The 15,310-nt window shown below is 47.3% G+C and overlaps 1 protein-coding gene across 1 annotated transcript in view; it reads left to right on the top strand.

The window, feature by feature from the left end:
* Positions 1-15,310, top strand: part of LOC138579984 (serine protease 33-like) — a 92,025-nt gene that overhangs the window by 36,805 nt on the left and 39,910 nt on the right. The window contains exon 4 of the mRNA XM_069650213.1: positions 1,956-2,236. Coding sequence (XP_069506314.1) covers positions 1,956-2,236 — 281 coding nt within the window. The remainder of the gene's footprint in view (positions 1-1,955; positions 2,237-15,310) is intronic.

Here is a 15,310-nt window from a genome sequence, read left to right as displayed (position 1 = left end):
ACCACCCACTCTCTCTATCCCCTCCCACCCTACTCTTCCCCAGCAACCCTTCCCCACTCTGTCTAACCCCACACAGAGACCCACCCTCATCTCTCTCTCCCCTTTACACCCAAACCCCACTTGCTCTACCCCCACCCTATCACCACTCTCCCTAGCCCCTTCCACTCCCCCTTCCTCCACTCGCTATACCCCACACCCATGCTACACCCACCATGGCCCCACCATCTTTACCCCATGCACCCTAGCCCTACTCTCTCTAGTCAAAACTCCCTCTCTCCCCATCCACCCCCCTTTCCAACCCCACCCATCTCACCCCCACTTTGTCTTACACCCACCATACCGCCTCTGTCTACACCCTCTCACTCTACCCGTCTCATTCTACTCAACCCTATCCCCTCTCTTTACCACCACCCATACACCCTACCCCTCTTTCTCTAGCCCCATCCACGCCTTCCCCCTCTATTTTATTTATTTATTTATTTATTTATTTTTGCACTCGTATAGCGCACAGGCAGCCCATCGCGGCGCGATTACTTGTAGTTACACTTAGTTACAATACAATACAGGGAGCAGTAAAATACATTATGCATTTAGGTGAGACAGTAAATTACATTATGCATTCAAGCAGGTGTCGGTTGGGTAGCTGAGGTGTGGCGTGGTTATGTGAAGGGTAGTGTTTTGGCAGCTTTTCTAAAGGCTAGGTGTGAGCTTTCACCTCAGAGTGCAGGTGGCAGTGCGTTCCACCCACCCATGCTATCCCACCCTAATCTGTCCATTCCCCCATACACCCACCCACCCTCACCTTACCCCCTCTATTCCCCCACCCACGCTAATTCCTCCATTCCCCCACCCACACTGTACTCCCCTTTTCCTCCATGCACCCCTCTCTGTATCCCCTCTCATCTTTCCCCTCACACACTCATGTTATTTCTTACCCTCTCACTCTCATCCTTTCTCGCCCATAATCCCTCTTGCTCGTCATCCATGGCACCCTCTACCAATGGCTTCCTCCCTTGCTCTATTCCCCATCTCCTTCCCTTGCACACCTGCACCTCCTATTGCATTCTCCTTTGAAACCTCGAAATGCGAAAATACAAAGAACAACAAACTGCCAAAACTATTGGCTTTGTCAGTGCTTGTTTTTACTCAGTGCTGTCTTGGATTGAATATGGCCTTGTGGCTATATGTAGAGGAATGGTGCCTGGTGCCCTACCACTGTGGTATTCTGCACATTGAGACCATAAACACTCAAGGACTAACATCTCAAGTCTTCAAGACCGCCATGTTAAATTGTATATGGTATTGTAGCTATGTCGGGGAGCGCTCTACCTAGTAGCGTACCAAGATGGATGAATACAAATTGAATAACGACTGAACAAAAAACGTTGAACTGATGGTTCAGCTAGGTTTACATTTTAAATGTTATGACAATGTTATTTTAATGAAACAATAAGTTACACTGTTTCATTAAAATAACATACTTGTGTTGTAAAAAAGTTGTATTTAGTGGTGAAGACACTGTAGACCATAATTTGCTAAACAAAATATATCATTGAAAGAACAAACCAGATATGTAAATTGTAACTATGACCTTATCAACAATACTCAATAGAAAAGCAACTAACACCATCAGAAAAAAACACATAAATTGGGACAGAAGCAACGATTTATACAAACATGATTAATAAAAGGTGTGCTCATTTTAGTACTCACTCAGATATTAATTGTGAATGTTTCTGGTCAGAATCAGTGTTTTCTTTAATATTAGTGTGGGTTGCTGTCATAATATATTTTTCATATTTCAAAAATGTAACCATTTAGAGTGTAAAATGACTGTTGGAAAATGTATGTGACACAAATTGATGTATCTTTTTTATTATTAAATTGTACACCTTTTATTTCCAAAAAGGTCTCTTAGAGCAGCAGTTGTGACTTTTGTGTGTGCTCCTTTTCAGCGGGCCATTTGATCTCTCTGTTTTCCGGGTGTACCTGGGAGCCTACCAGCTCTCCCAAAACAACGTCAACCCCAACGTGATCTCCACCACTCCCAAGAGAGTGATCATCAACTCAAACTACACCTCGGAAGGATCCAGTGGGGACATCGCCCTCCTTGAGCTGGCGGCTCCTGTACAGTACACCAGCTACATCCGGCCCGTCTGCCTGCCTGCCCCCTCGGTCCACTTCCCTGCCGGAATGAAGTGTTGGGTCACTGGCTGGGGAAACATCCAAGATGGAGGTAATGAACAGCTCGGAAGTCAGGCCAACACGCAGACCACCCTTGCTGATCTCTGTTTATAGCCCCATTGTATTCTGCAGGGTTTGTGCATGTCTGTGGCACCCTCTGCTGAGCTCCGTTAAGCCTACCTCAGCAGGAACTGGATCCCATTGCCATCTATGTTGTGTCATGATGATATGTAGCACTCTCATTGGCCTGTACACTGAAAGCTGCCAGGGATGTCATTTCACCAAAATGCCAAAGGGTAGCAGAAGTGACATCACACGCCCGCCTCTGAATTACATCAGAGGAAGTGATGTTGTTTGACCCCCCGCCCGATTGACATCACAGGAAATTATGTTGTTTGACCCCTGACCCCATGTGACATCACAGGAAGTGACGTCATTTGACACCGTGACATCACAGGAAGTGAAGTCATTTGACCCCCGTCCTTGACATCACGGGAAGTGGCATCATAAAGCATTATCCCTGTAGCATAGTGCAGTTGTCTATCGCCACTCACAGTACTGCGCTACTGTTTAAAGATGCTAGGCCAAAAGCTGGCTACCCACACACTGTGGAGCTCTGCGCTGCTCTCAAGTTAGGCCTGCACTCTAAACAATAAAATAAAATAAAAAAGCCACATCCTCTGCGATCTGTGTCACAGGAAGGATAGCTCTGCTGAATTAACCTGAGCTCGTGAGGCATGTGTATCCTGTGCGATAGTTCTGCTGGCTACGGTCTTTGACATGTAGAATCGATCTAATGCCTAAGGACTGACACTTTGAGATCTGTGTGAAATAGCTCTGCTGCCTAAGGTTTGAGCGTGCAAAATGTGTAGGCTAGTGCAGCTGGCAACAGCACATGGCATGTTCAACACAAGAAACGTGCATTACTTTCATGTTTTAGCCCCAGATGCCCTGGATAAAATGAAGAGCCAGAAGCACCAATTTGATCTGAGCACCAGTTCTGAAGCTGGTATCCAAGGTACAGTGCGGGTACAGGTAGATAGCATTGTGGGGGTTGACTGTGGTGCTTCCTTGCATAAATGGCATTGGTTATAGGAAGAGGACTGTACCTTTGCAATTAAACAAATGCTGATTAGGCCTAAATGGCATGTACAGGGCCCTGAATGCAGGAGGGAGCAGTGAAAGGCAGGAGGAACAGCAGCCAATACAATAAAGTGACACATTCCGAAAAAAAGTTGGTGGTAGGAAACCACCCAGGATGACTGCCAGACAGGCTGGAGAATAATTGGCCACCACGCGGTGTTCAGACTCTGATACATCCTTTGAGCCAAAACTAGAATTCATGTAAAGCTCTCGCTTTCAGGTAAAGCATTTCTTTCCCCAGCCTTAACACCAAATTCTTTAACAAAAGACCTTTGACAATGCAGCACAAACGTGAAGAAATAGCCTGACCCCGCACCCTCACAAAGATGTCACCGACCAATGGCACTCAAGAGTGTCACGGGATGGTAGCTCAGTGGAAACGTGTTTGCCTTGCAAGCAAGACGACATGAAGCAACACAGGTTCGAGCCCTGGGTCCGCGCTTAGAAACCTCTGGGTATTTAAGCACGTTATAAATACGCAACTAATAAAGAAAATAACAATTACGCAACAGATAAAAAAAATCCCTCTAACAGGGCCGCACACAAGCCAGCAAACTAGGTGAAGTTTAAAGGACAGTGCAGCAGTAGAACAAAACTGGGCTGATTAAGACAGCTTCTCTGCAGAGTGTATACACCGATAACACTCCCGGTCCCTTGTGGCTTCGAGATACATCTTACCCATGCCCATCCCTCTAGATGTGCTCCTGGGCCTTTGGCCTTTATGCCTCTGACAACTGCACGCAGGGAAACAACGCGCTGTCCCTCTAACACAGCAAGGCAGATGTCGGGATCACCCGACGGATACCTTTGGGGCTGTGCTCACGCAGCTGACATTCAGCAGGGGGCACCCTTACTGGGGGCACCCAAAACTGCAGCCCTGGCTCTGGGGGCACCCAGGCCGGGGTTCTCCCAGCGGCCATGATCACATGGTGAGACCATTCACAAGGGACGGCATTGCCCAGTAGGGGCACCGTCCGGATGCCACGTGGCAGGCCTTGGCATACTGCATGGCACCTGCATGGTGCTTCACACAGGAGTCAGCTCTTGGTTCGACTGACGAGCCGGAAACGGCTCGTCTCTTTTATTAGCTTGGTCACATGGTTACTATCATGTGACATGATACAGTTCCTGGAAGCTACCATGCTCCCCAGGAAGGGTGACATGCAACAATAGGGAACAAAGGCCGGGAGAACTGAAAGGTGCAGGGAGGCAGGATAAGACAGGCCCTGCCTGATTTCAGCCACACCCATCCGTTCAAAAGGCCCAATTACCAAGCGTGCTGAACGGAGGGGGCGTGTAAAAGAAAGAGGCCCTTAATTCAACTTCCTCCTGAGCAGTTCCAAATAAAAGGGAAGCAGGGAAGCAATATGGCTGTCATTGATAAATACCTGCCGAGGGCACCAGCTTGGTATCATGAATTCCAATTATGTGTTTATTTCCGCAAATGCACTCTAAAGTTCACTTCAGAAAATAAAAGCACATTCTTCAGCTCCGCGTTTCCTGTGACGAAGGTGAATATACTTTCTCAGAAAAAAACATTATGGAGTTCATTTTATTTAGCACGGCTGCTGTTCAACATCCTATTCGGAACACATTTGTACCAACAGTTGCTTGTTTGCAGCTTTGAGACTGTAAACAGCCGCAGTGATAGTAATCTTGTTTTTTTTTTTAATGCCCCAGGAGCGTGAGCCCCGAAATCCTGTTGAGACCCGAGCACCGGGCAACCTTTCAAGAAATGCGACATGCCCCATCCACAGTATGTAGAGAATAGCTTTTCAGAGATTGCGCATTAGGGATCCACCAGTATCAGAATGTTGCAATGCGTAGTCTGTGCAGGAACCCTGGCGCGGGTGTTCCAGCACAGACATTACATACCTCTGGGCTCCGAAGGTACACGTTGGACAATAACCATACCCTCCCTCCCCCCACACACACATATCAGAATGGAAGTGAGGGTGTGCAGCAGAGGCGTTGCTAGGGGGTGCTGAGGGGGCTATAGCCCTGGGTCTTTTGGTTGTAGCCCCGGATAGAAGCCCAGGGGTTATAACCAAAAAGGCTAGCTAGCCCCCAGTCCTGACAGTCCCAGAATTAGCATAGCCCCAGATCTTTTCCAGACCTAGCAACACCCCTGGTGCGCAGCAGTTATTTGAGACAACTTGCACTTGGTACGGAAGCCGAAAGCCAGATTGATGAGTTTCCGCTTCGGAGATGTGCATGTCTAACTTTCTTATTATTATTCGCCAAAGAGACCGCTTGGAAAGGCCTTCAGCAAGTGAGCGCAGCAACGAGACCCACGTAAAGCTGAACAGAACCAAAACCAGCACCTAAAGGGACTTTTAATGTGACTTTGTCAGCCACCAACAAGAAAATGTGTATGTTGGAAACGTGGCACTCTGATTTGGTGAAGAAAGCCTCTCTTGGAAAAGCCTTTCACTCCCCCCATCTCCGCCCCTCCGGGGGATATGCCCCTCTCTGCATCTATCGTGGCTTTTTTTTTTAAATATAGTTTTTATTAGCATTTTTTTAAGGTTATTACAACAAACATGTCATTTCAATCCGATGCCATTCCCAGAAAAAACGTTCAAACATTAACCCTTCCCCCCCCCAACCCTCTCCCACCCTCCCCTAGCCAGTGAACAGGTGCCGATTTCAAGCTTATCTTGCAGGGACGCGTTATGCATTTTTCGAGTTCGGACTGTTGAATAGATTAGTGCACACATAGTCTAGGGCTCACCCTAGCAGCACCCCACGGGGGGGGAGCGCGTGCCTTGTACAACGGATACCTAGTAGGTCCTCCATTTCCTCTGGACTCAAAACCCAAACAGGCCAACAGTTCATGGGCTCACCCCTCAGGTCGATCGCTCATACTTTTCAAAGAAGGGAAGCCAGAGTTCCTCAATGTTGGATCTGGATTCATCCAGGATGTGGGTTAAAAATGCTAAGTCATATATTGGGTTTCATGTAATAATGTCGCCACAAAAATATCGCCATGCAAAAATATCGCTGAAAAATTGTCGTTTTGCCCGTGTCGCCATATATATGGTCACCCAAATAATATCGCCACGACATTTTCCCGGCGATATTATTTACGGCGACCATATATGTGGCGATATTAATACATGATACCATATATTGTCCGCACCTTCATTAACCATTCCCTCTCATCAGGCATGTGCGGATTCCTCCACTTCTGGGCCAAGCAGCACCTGGCCACTACGAGCATGACCTGCAACATGTGGCCCTGGGTGTCCTCCTGGTCATCACCCACCTCAATACCGAATAGAAGCAACCAGGGACAGAGGGGCCTAGAGACACCATCCACCCCCTTAACCCAGGATAGGACCTCTCCCCAATATGACTGCACCCTCGGGCAAGACCACCACATGTGCATGTAGTTCCCTTTTTTCTTTTTGCATTTCCAGCAGTGTGGGTAGTAGCCCGGACTCACTCTGGCTATCAACTGTGGGGGGTAGTGCCATCTGTGTAAAACCTTGAGGGCTTGGTGTCTGTACTGAGGGGAGGTCGTTGAGCGATGAGCCCGGATGCACATCTTGGTCCACCTTTTATCATCGATTGCAGTGCCCAAATTTTTTTCCCATTGTGTCCGTGCTGGCGGTGGATCCCTGGGTATCGAAAGCAAGAGAAGTTTGTACAAACGAGATATGACCCCCCTGGAGCCCCGTGTGGAGATGATCGTTTTCTCGAAGTCCGTGAGTTCCCTCCTGAGTGTGTCCCCCCATGAGGGTTCGGAGAGGACTCCCTTCAGTTGGAGGTAACAAAAAGGTGAAAGCTTGCCCAGCCCCAGGGCCTCCTCCAGGTCCAGAAGGGGCATGAAGGAGCCACCCACCCACAAGTGGCAAGCCCTAACAAGGCCCGCCTCATACCACCTCTGATACGCGGCCGGCTCTGCAACCTTAGCTATGAATAGTGGTGCCCAGATGCAACTTAGTGGGGAAGGCCAGGTTGTGAGCTATCTATAGTAACCCCCCTCCTTCCAGACAGACCACAGGACACCCAGTACCGGGTGGTCTAGAACATGCCGGGGGATGTGCGCTCTGGGAACCCACAACCACTCATCGAGCGTAACCGGGGCAAGTAACCTATTGTCCAGTGCTACCCACTGCTTTTCTGACCCAGGGTTGAAATGGTCGACCAAAATCCTCAGCTGGGAGGCCCTATAATATGTATCGAAGTCCGGGAATCCCACCCCACCATCTTCCTTGGGTCTCGTTAGGACGTCGTAGGAGATCCTATGTTTCCCCCACCCCCCAGAGGAACCTGAGTAGGGTGCGTTTCATGGACTGTAGGAACGCGGCTGGGACCTGAGTGGGGAGCATCTGGAAGAGGAATAGGAATTTGGGAAGTACCACCATTTTGATCAGGTTGAGTCGTGCTATCGTGGCTTTTAAGGTTCACCTGTGGCCCTGACTGATGCCTCCGCTTTTATCACCTGCAGCCCTGAGGGGAGACTAATCGCAGCTGGGACAGAGGCTTTCAAGCACCACAGCACACAGCAGGAGCAGTTTGCGCACCAAACATGATGTCCATTTGTTTGTAGTTGGACAACAAAGATATATTCATTGGGTCACTTGTTTTTTGAGAATTCATTTATTAAAGTATTTTTACAATAAAATGAGTCACACGACTAACTGCCTGATTCATGGAATTATTTGCGTGAAAAACGCAGATTTGCGCGCCTTTCTGCCCGAAAATCCCCATACTTCAAACAGGGATTTTCGGGCAGAAAGGCGCTCAAATCTGCGTTTTCACGCAAATAATTCCATAAATCAGGCTGTAAATTTATCCAGCGACTTCTGCAGGATCCACTAAGCAAGGTGCCAACTGCACAGCTCCCTGAGTCCCTGTTGGGGTTTACCTGGCAAACAAGAAGTATTTGCCCTCGGTATTTGAAGCTAAACCCATACATGGGTGTCCTCGCTAAAACTGTACACCCACTCCAAACAAAGGATGACATTTAGTGCACTCAGAGTGAAAAACAAAACCTGCAATTATGTACAACTATCATTGCAGCTAAAAATACAAAAATGTCCTTTAAACCCCTCCTGATGAACCAGCATTAACATTACTGGAGAAAATCATGTTGAGGATCAAGCAATTAAGGACCGCTCACTGAAATAAAAAATTCTCTATGACTCTTTTTATTGTAAAAATACTTTAATAAATGAATTCCCAAAAAAATAACAAGTGACCTGATGAATATATCTTTCTTGTCCAACTACAAACAAATAGACATCATGTTTGGCGCACACATTGTTGGTCTCTTCTTCTAAAATCAATTTTGAACCAGTATTGGGCAGATACAATATTCGGAGCAGCAGGCCAGCGACAACCCGCTTGCAAAATGAAAATTAGATCCGTCAGTAGTTTGTATTGTGTCTGCAATTGCACCATTAGTTCCACAGGCGAACCAGTGAGCTTCACTCAGACCCTCATGGCCCCAGGCAAGACCCCAGAGAGGCCCGCAGCAGGGCCGAGGGCACTCCTGCCTCCGCCGCCCTTGAATGAGAAGGTGATGTATAAGAGCGACCCAAGCTCATACGTTTGCACAGCGTCGCACGCCCCCCTAACCCATCCCGGCAGCTTGCCTTTCAGAGCCGCCAGAGCGCCAGGGGAACACTCCGGTGGTGATAGTGCACAGTACAAATGGCCTGTAACGTAACCTGAAGTACTTAATGTGAAGCAGAGTGGCGGCAAGAGTTGCACTACAGGGTGGGCCTGCACCGTAGAGAGGTGGACCTCGAGCAGGTGTCGGCACAAACTAAGGAAGACAGATCACCTTGTTTGGAGATGTTCTCCTTTGTACGCTCCTGCAACCAGGCCAAAGATTGTGATACTATAAGCTATCGTCATAGCATACAAAATAACAGAGGTTACTTATTATTCAACTAAATTGGACTCCTTTTAACGACTGGGTAAGGATGAAAGGCATGAAGCATCCAGCCAGAATTCATACGTTTGCAGGCGTGTTACACAGATATCTCTGGTGATCTACATATAGGTACATTTGGCCCCATGGGATTAATCCACTAAATTTCTCTTCCATATCCCAGCTTGCCCCATCATTCCCCCTGGATTCTTAAAGACTTGCGTGAAGTTCTCTGAACCTTGGTAGCAAAGTACGCTCTAGATATAAGCCACACAAACACCTGCCTACTTTTCGCATCCATCGTCTTCCCTCACACTCACGTTTTAGAAACATATGCTGGACCCGAGCTCTCAAATCATGTTCTGTAACCCTTCTCATTATTTGCATACCTGGGTCATTTTGCTGTCCAAAGTGGCAGGATTAGTTAATCATGTCACCCCTGTCATGGGGCAGGTTGACATCCTACTGAATGAGACATACTACTTTCAAGACCTGGACACATCCCAGAAGATCGCGGGTGATAAAGACACACACTTGTCATCATTTCTGACACACACACGCTTGCAGTTATGCGTTACAAGCACCAACAAGCTAAACACATTTTGTGCATACCAAACTAGATGGTTTCTACAGATCAGTTGTGGCCTTCTATTATCTCGGCCAGCTCTTCTGTTCTTATACAAAATGGTTTTAGACTTTGGCTGCAGATTGAACCTTTATTTTTGTAGTGAATTTCGAAATGAATTCAAGCGGTACTTTGTGAGTTGTCTTACTCCAAATCATTATGCTGTCTTGAATGTGTGTGTTACTCTTACAGTTGGCCATGTGGAAATTTCATTCAATTCTGGACATAGTGAATTTATGTAGTCTGTAATTGTCTGATGTATATTTTGATTATGATTTTAATATGCTATTTTTATTGGTCTTTTATATATTTTGATATATGAGTGAAGGTTTAATGTAAACTAGCACTTAAACCAAAAAAAAGTATGACCAGCAGAAGTGGGAGGCCCTTTGTATCCGTTAATATGCCCTATCAATGTGGGACGAGGAGTGGAGCATTGGCCGACAATACCATAAGGTCTGGGATCCAAGCCTGCCCCCTCCAGGCTGCTTTAACTACTTCTAGCCTTACCTGCTGTCACCATGTTTCTGCAAGCATACTAGCGCTCATAGCGAATCAGGGAAAAGCGTATTCCATTTTCGGGTTCCCAGACCTGCAAGAACACGTTTGTTGCTGACGCTTCTGGATTCGGCCTCCAACTGTAAAAACGTGTGAGCTGGTGGCTCAGTCTGGATGCAAACAGATCTGTCTCACGTGGTCATCTTAGCTGCATCAACCTGCAGAAAACTGCAGTGTCCAACTTCCAGTCGCTGGAGTCTCTAAGAGACCTGGAGTTCAAATCCCACTCGATTGGCTAGGCCTGGAAGGTACTTCGCAGTCACACTCAGCTTTCTCTCCAGACAGAGGTACAGGCAGTCCTTAGCTAACTTCGCCAGCATTCTGGACTTTTGCTGCTTGCTGATTAGTATAACGCATGGCTGAGATATTGTCCACCTTCAGGAGGATGCAGCATTAGCCTCTGTCTCAAGTCAGGAATCTGATTGCGAAGGAGCTAGCTAACATCTCCAAGCAGTTGATATGGAGATTGGTTCCCCGCTCAGTCGAGATCTCTCTGCAGCAGGCCCCGCAGCCTCTTCTGCTGGCATCCAATTCTGTTTTCAGATCACGAGAACACCTGAAGATGGCCTTCCTATTCCAATTGTCCATTTGCTGTAACCATCACAACTCTGTCTTCGCTTCATGTCCTCTCTACCTGAAACATGGGAATTCTCTGCTCATGTGTGAGGCCTTTCCTGAGGTTTTCGAACTTGAGACACTGCAGGGCACGATAATGCAACTGCTCTGGAAAAATTGCCTGAATGGAGTACGCAAGGTGCCCTACTATCTTCGCCAGCTCCCTCAAGGATACAACGTCCTTGGCTAAGATTGCTATGATCTCCTTGCGGATGGCATTGACCTCCGACAGAGGGCGACTCAGGGTTCCTTGGACTGAATCTATCACAAACCCCAGAATCTCCAACTTCTGAGAGGGGTTCATCTCTAACTGCTCCCAGTTCACCAGGCTGCTCAACTCCTCTAGGAGATCTGCCGTCTGCCTCACCTGGGAATGAAGCAGATGCACATCCTGTGCCATTATGCAGATGTCCAAATAGATTATCAGTCTGACTCCCTGCTTGTACAACATGTTCATTACTGGCTTGAGTAGTTTGGTGAAACACCAGGGAGATGATGAGAGGAACTTGAATGGGAGGCAAGTGAACTCCCAACGGAATTGAAGAAAGTGCTGATGCGGCTTGAAGATAGGAACTAGTAGGCAAGCTTCATGCAGGTCTATCCAGGCTAGCCAGTCTCCTTTCTGTAAGGGGTCCCGAAGGATATGAATACCCTCAATCTTGTAGTATAGATAAATCAACGAGGCATTGAGGGCTTTGAAGTTGATCATGGGTCTTATCTTGAGCTTTCTTTAGACTAAAAAGAAATTGCTCACGAAATTGCCTGACTCTCATTCGGATGGGGTGATTGCATGCCTTTTCTGAAGGGCATTGACCTTTCTCATCATCAACCCTTGATATTCTTCTGAGAAGAAACTCGGTTGCGGAAGGCGTTCCTGGGTGGGCTCTTTATAGAGTTCGAGGTGAAAACCCTGTACTGTTTCCAACGCCCAGGCATCCCTTATCCATTTCTTCCATTTCTCTAGATGCGTTGCCTGCTTGCCACCATTTGTTGGTATTGCTGTGCTCGCGTGCGCGCCGGGTGCTTCTACTCTTGCCCTCACCTAAAGTAGTGGCCTGTGTCCATTGGCGCCTCTCCATCCTCTGCCTCTACCCCTCCTCATGAGGGGAAGAAGAGATTGGGCTTCCTGTTCTACCTCCGCCAAGATGGTCGAATATAGAGCATGGCTGAGCAGACCGTTCCTATGCCAACACTTCCAAAAACCTTAATGGCACTCTTTTCAATGATGCCTGAGCTTTCTCCAAAGCTGAGTAGGTGTTGGTGAACCTAGCCATGTCCTTCACAAAATCTTATCTGAACAGTATGCCCTTTGCCACTGCCACAGCATTCAGGGAGGCTAGATCCCCACGCTTAGAGCTCGATCTTGACCAATATTGACCTCCCGCGCTCCACTGCTAAAGCACGGTTTGTGTTACCTAGGAGGCAGACGGCTATCTGAGCCTACCTACAACCAGAAAGGTGATGGGTGGAAGTTTATGAATTCATCTGAACCACTGGCAGTGCTCTGGGCATCCTTCCAAACCACCGTTTTTTAGCCTGTCTGTGCGATTGCAAAAGGGGTCCAGCCATATGTAAATCAGTCAGTAACTGCCACCAATAGAAGCAGACCAGCCCAAACTGCTAGGCCAGGTACCCTCTGCACAGAAACACAAGTAACCTCAGACATGTTTCGGCCTTGTTGGGCCTTCTCAGTGAGGTGCACCTTGGTTCCCTATGGCTCAGCGAGCAAGGGACCCACGACCTTGTTGAGGACGAAGCTCGTGGAGCCGTTGGAGACATCTGACTCCACATCTCCAGGGTATGTCAGTGAGATGGAGACTTCCTTGCACTAGTATTTTTCCGCTGGACTAGCCAGTCTGTTCTCCTCCCTGCTCCGACTTCGGGCCTGTGCTCACTCAAAAGATCGTATGATCTAGCATGCTTGGCGTTCCTACGCTAAACATGCATGGAACCCTAGGTGGGGCTTGAGCACTTCTTGCCTACATGCTTTGGTTCTTCACGTTGCCTTCTCTTTTCAAGAAGGTCTGGATCCGTCCACCTTGATTCCTTGGGAACTCATGATCCAATCTTCTAAGATGCCGATCTTCCTGCTGAGGAACGCAAACCCTGTGAATCAGTGGCACAACACAAAATGCGGGCCCCCCCTGCAAGCCATGCTGAGGCCCCCCCACCAAGCTCAGCATCAAAGCATGAGCGACGCCACAGTCGGGGCAGTTTTGCATCATCACGCATGCACAATGTGCATGATGATAATGCTGCTGCAGGGAAACACCATGGTCTGCACTAGGTGACAGATGGAAGTATGTATTTTAATCAAACCGTAACTCTGTCACCTAGTGTAGAAACAAGGGAGCTGCACCTGGCTCTTGAGTCCTGACACTCAAATGTACCAGCCAACTCTTGCATGGCCAGTGATCTTATGCATACTAATGACACTATAAGAAAGCATGTTCATGCTGGCTCTGCCAGTAAATGCCAGTATCCCCATGTACAAACATTCTCTTGTTGGCTTTGCCCTTAATGCCAGTAAAACTCTCCTGCCACAAGAAGAAAACATGTTATTGCTGCTGCACAAATGCCTGCCCAACCTCTGCACCACCATTTAAGAATATGCAAGTTGACTTTGTCCTCAATGCCAGTAATAAATGCAATGCTTCAGTAAGGAACCCTTTCCTTGTTTGGCTCGCGTACACCTCCGCCCAAAACGCAAGAAAACTCATCATTTTGACTTTGGCGTTAATAACAGTAAAACATAGCATGCCATCCTAAGAAAATATTTATTTGCTGACTGCACAGTGCCCGCACCCTCCCCATGTAAAAACACACATCATATTGACCCTTACATGAGTAAAACATGCCATGCTAAAGTAACATAACAATAACAAAACATGTCTGAACTGGCTGCATTAAAATGCCAGTGTAGCAAATTAATAATACATATCATTACTTCTTCAACACAGATGCCCATTAAAAAGTATGTTTTTGAATACCCGTCTACCCTCCACACATGCCAACTCCATCCCACCCCGCCGTGAACCGCCAAAATCAGCTTCTCAGCCAGCATTAAACACAAGCGCACAGACATTCACACATCATTCACTGGCCCATTTACACGTGCACCCATTCAACATACACTCACACACACACACACTCAGCCACCCATACATCATACACTCACTCATTCACATACATTACATAATAATATATACGCCCCACACATCCCCTCTCCCAATCCCAAAATCAGCTCCTCAGCCCAGCATTAAACACAAGCACTCACACACCATTCACTCCCTCACTTACACATACACCCATTCACCACACACTCACAGACACTCACACCCAGCCACCCATTCATCATACACTCACATTACATAGTATACTGTTAGGAAAGATTCCTCTTTCTGCACCTTTCCTTCCATTTCTATTGACCCCCAAAAGTTTTACTTTGATTTTTGTATCGGGCCTGTTCTTTTTACAGTGCAGTTCACTACACTGGTTTTTGCTCTTCTGTTAGGGGGAAACTGACATGTCATTCAGACTGTCAGTACTGAGAAACATTGTTTCCCTTAGTCTAGTTACTTTGTTATACTTTTAGTAACTTGTTATCACTTGTGCTTACTTTTATAATTGTACAATGCATCTTACAATGCAGTACAATAGGGTACACTTTTCGTTTTGTCCTAGACTAACACTCAGAGGATTTTTGGTTACTCTATTTTATTTTATTTATTTGATACGTGCCGCAACCCGAAGGCATCAGGGCGCACATAGAGAGCACAATACAACAAGGTGTGCTAGGTGTGCTAAATGGACAAGCTGGTGGGAGCAGTGACATTTTACATTTTTTTGGTACATTTCGTTTTAGCCTTACTGTGTTTAACGTGTTTGGCTACTAACTGTGGCTAGTGGTCAAACATGGCCATGCCACATGCTTCTTTGCTTGTCCTTCAGGCATCTTGTCTTTAAGCCGTCTTCCTGGCCAGTGAGGCCAGGAAAATCCTTATTTGGACTTCTAGTGCCCGGGAAAGCAGAGGCTTTTGGTGGGCTACTGGAGGGCTATGAATGTTTACTGCCAGGACATGGGATGGGACTGTCTGATCCCAGTCCACAAACTGGAACCAGTGTGTCTGAGTGGTATGCATGAGTTTTGCTGCCAGTGGTCCTGATTGGACCACTGCTGGGGTGTGTGTGTGGGACAGACCTGTCATTGGCTAGTGGGAGCTGCTGCTCTTACCTGGCTTTTAAGATAAGAAGAGGACCCCTGCACCCACTCTGTCCAGCTACAAGACTTGCAAGAC

This window comes from Ambystoma mexicanum, chromosome 3p, assembly GCF_040938575.1.
Source record: "Ambystoma mexicanum isolate Mex_15411 chromosome 3p, UKY_AmexF1_1, whole genome shotgun sequence".
Taxonomy (NCBI): Eukaryota; Metazoa; Chordata; class Amphibia; order Caudata; family Ambystomatidae; genus Ambystoma; species Ambystoma mexicanum.
Note: the sequence above shows the minus strand (reverse complement) of the source record. Positions and strands in the feature narration are given on the sequence as shown.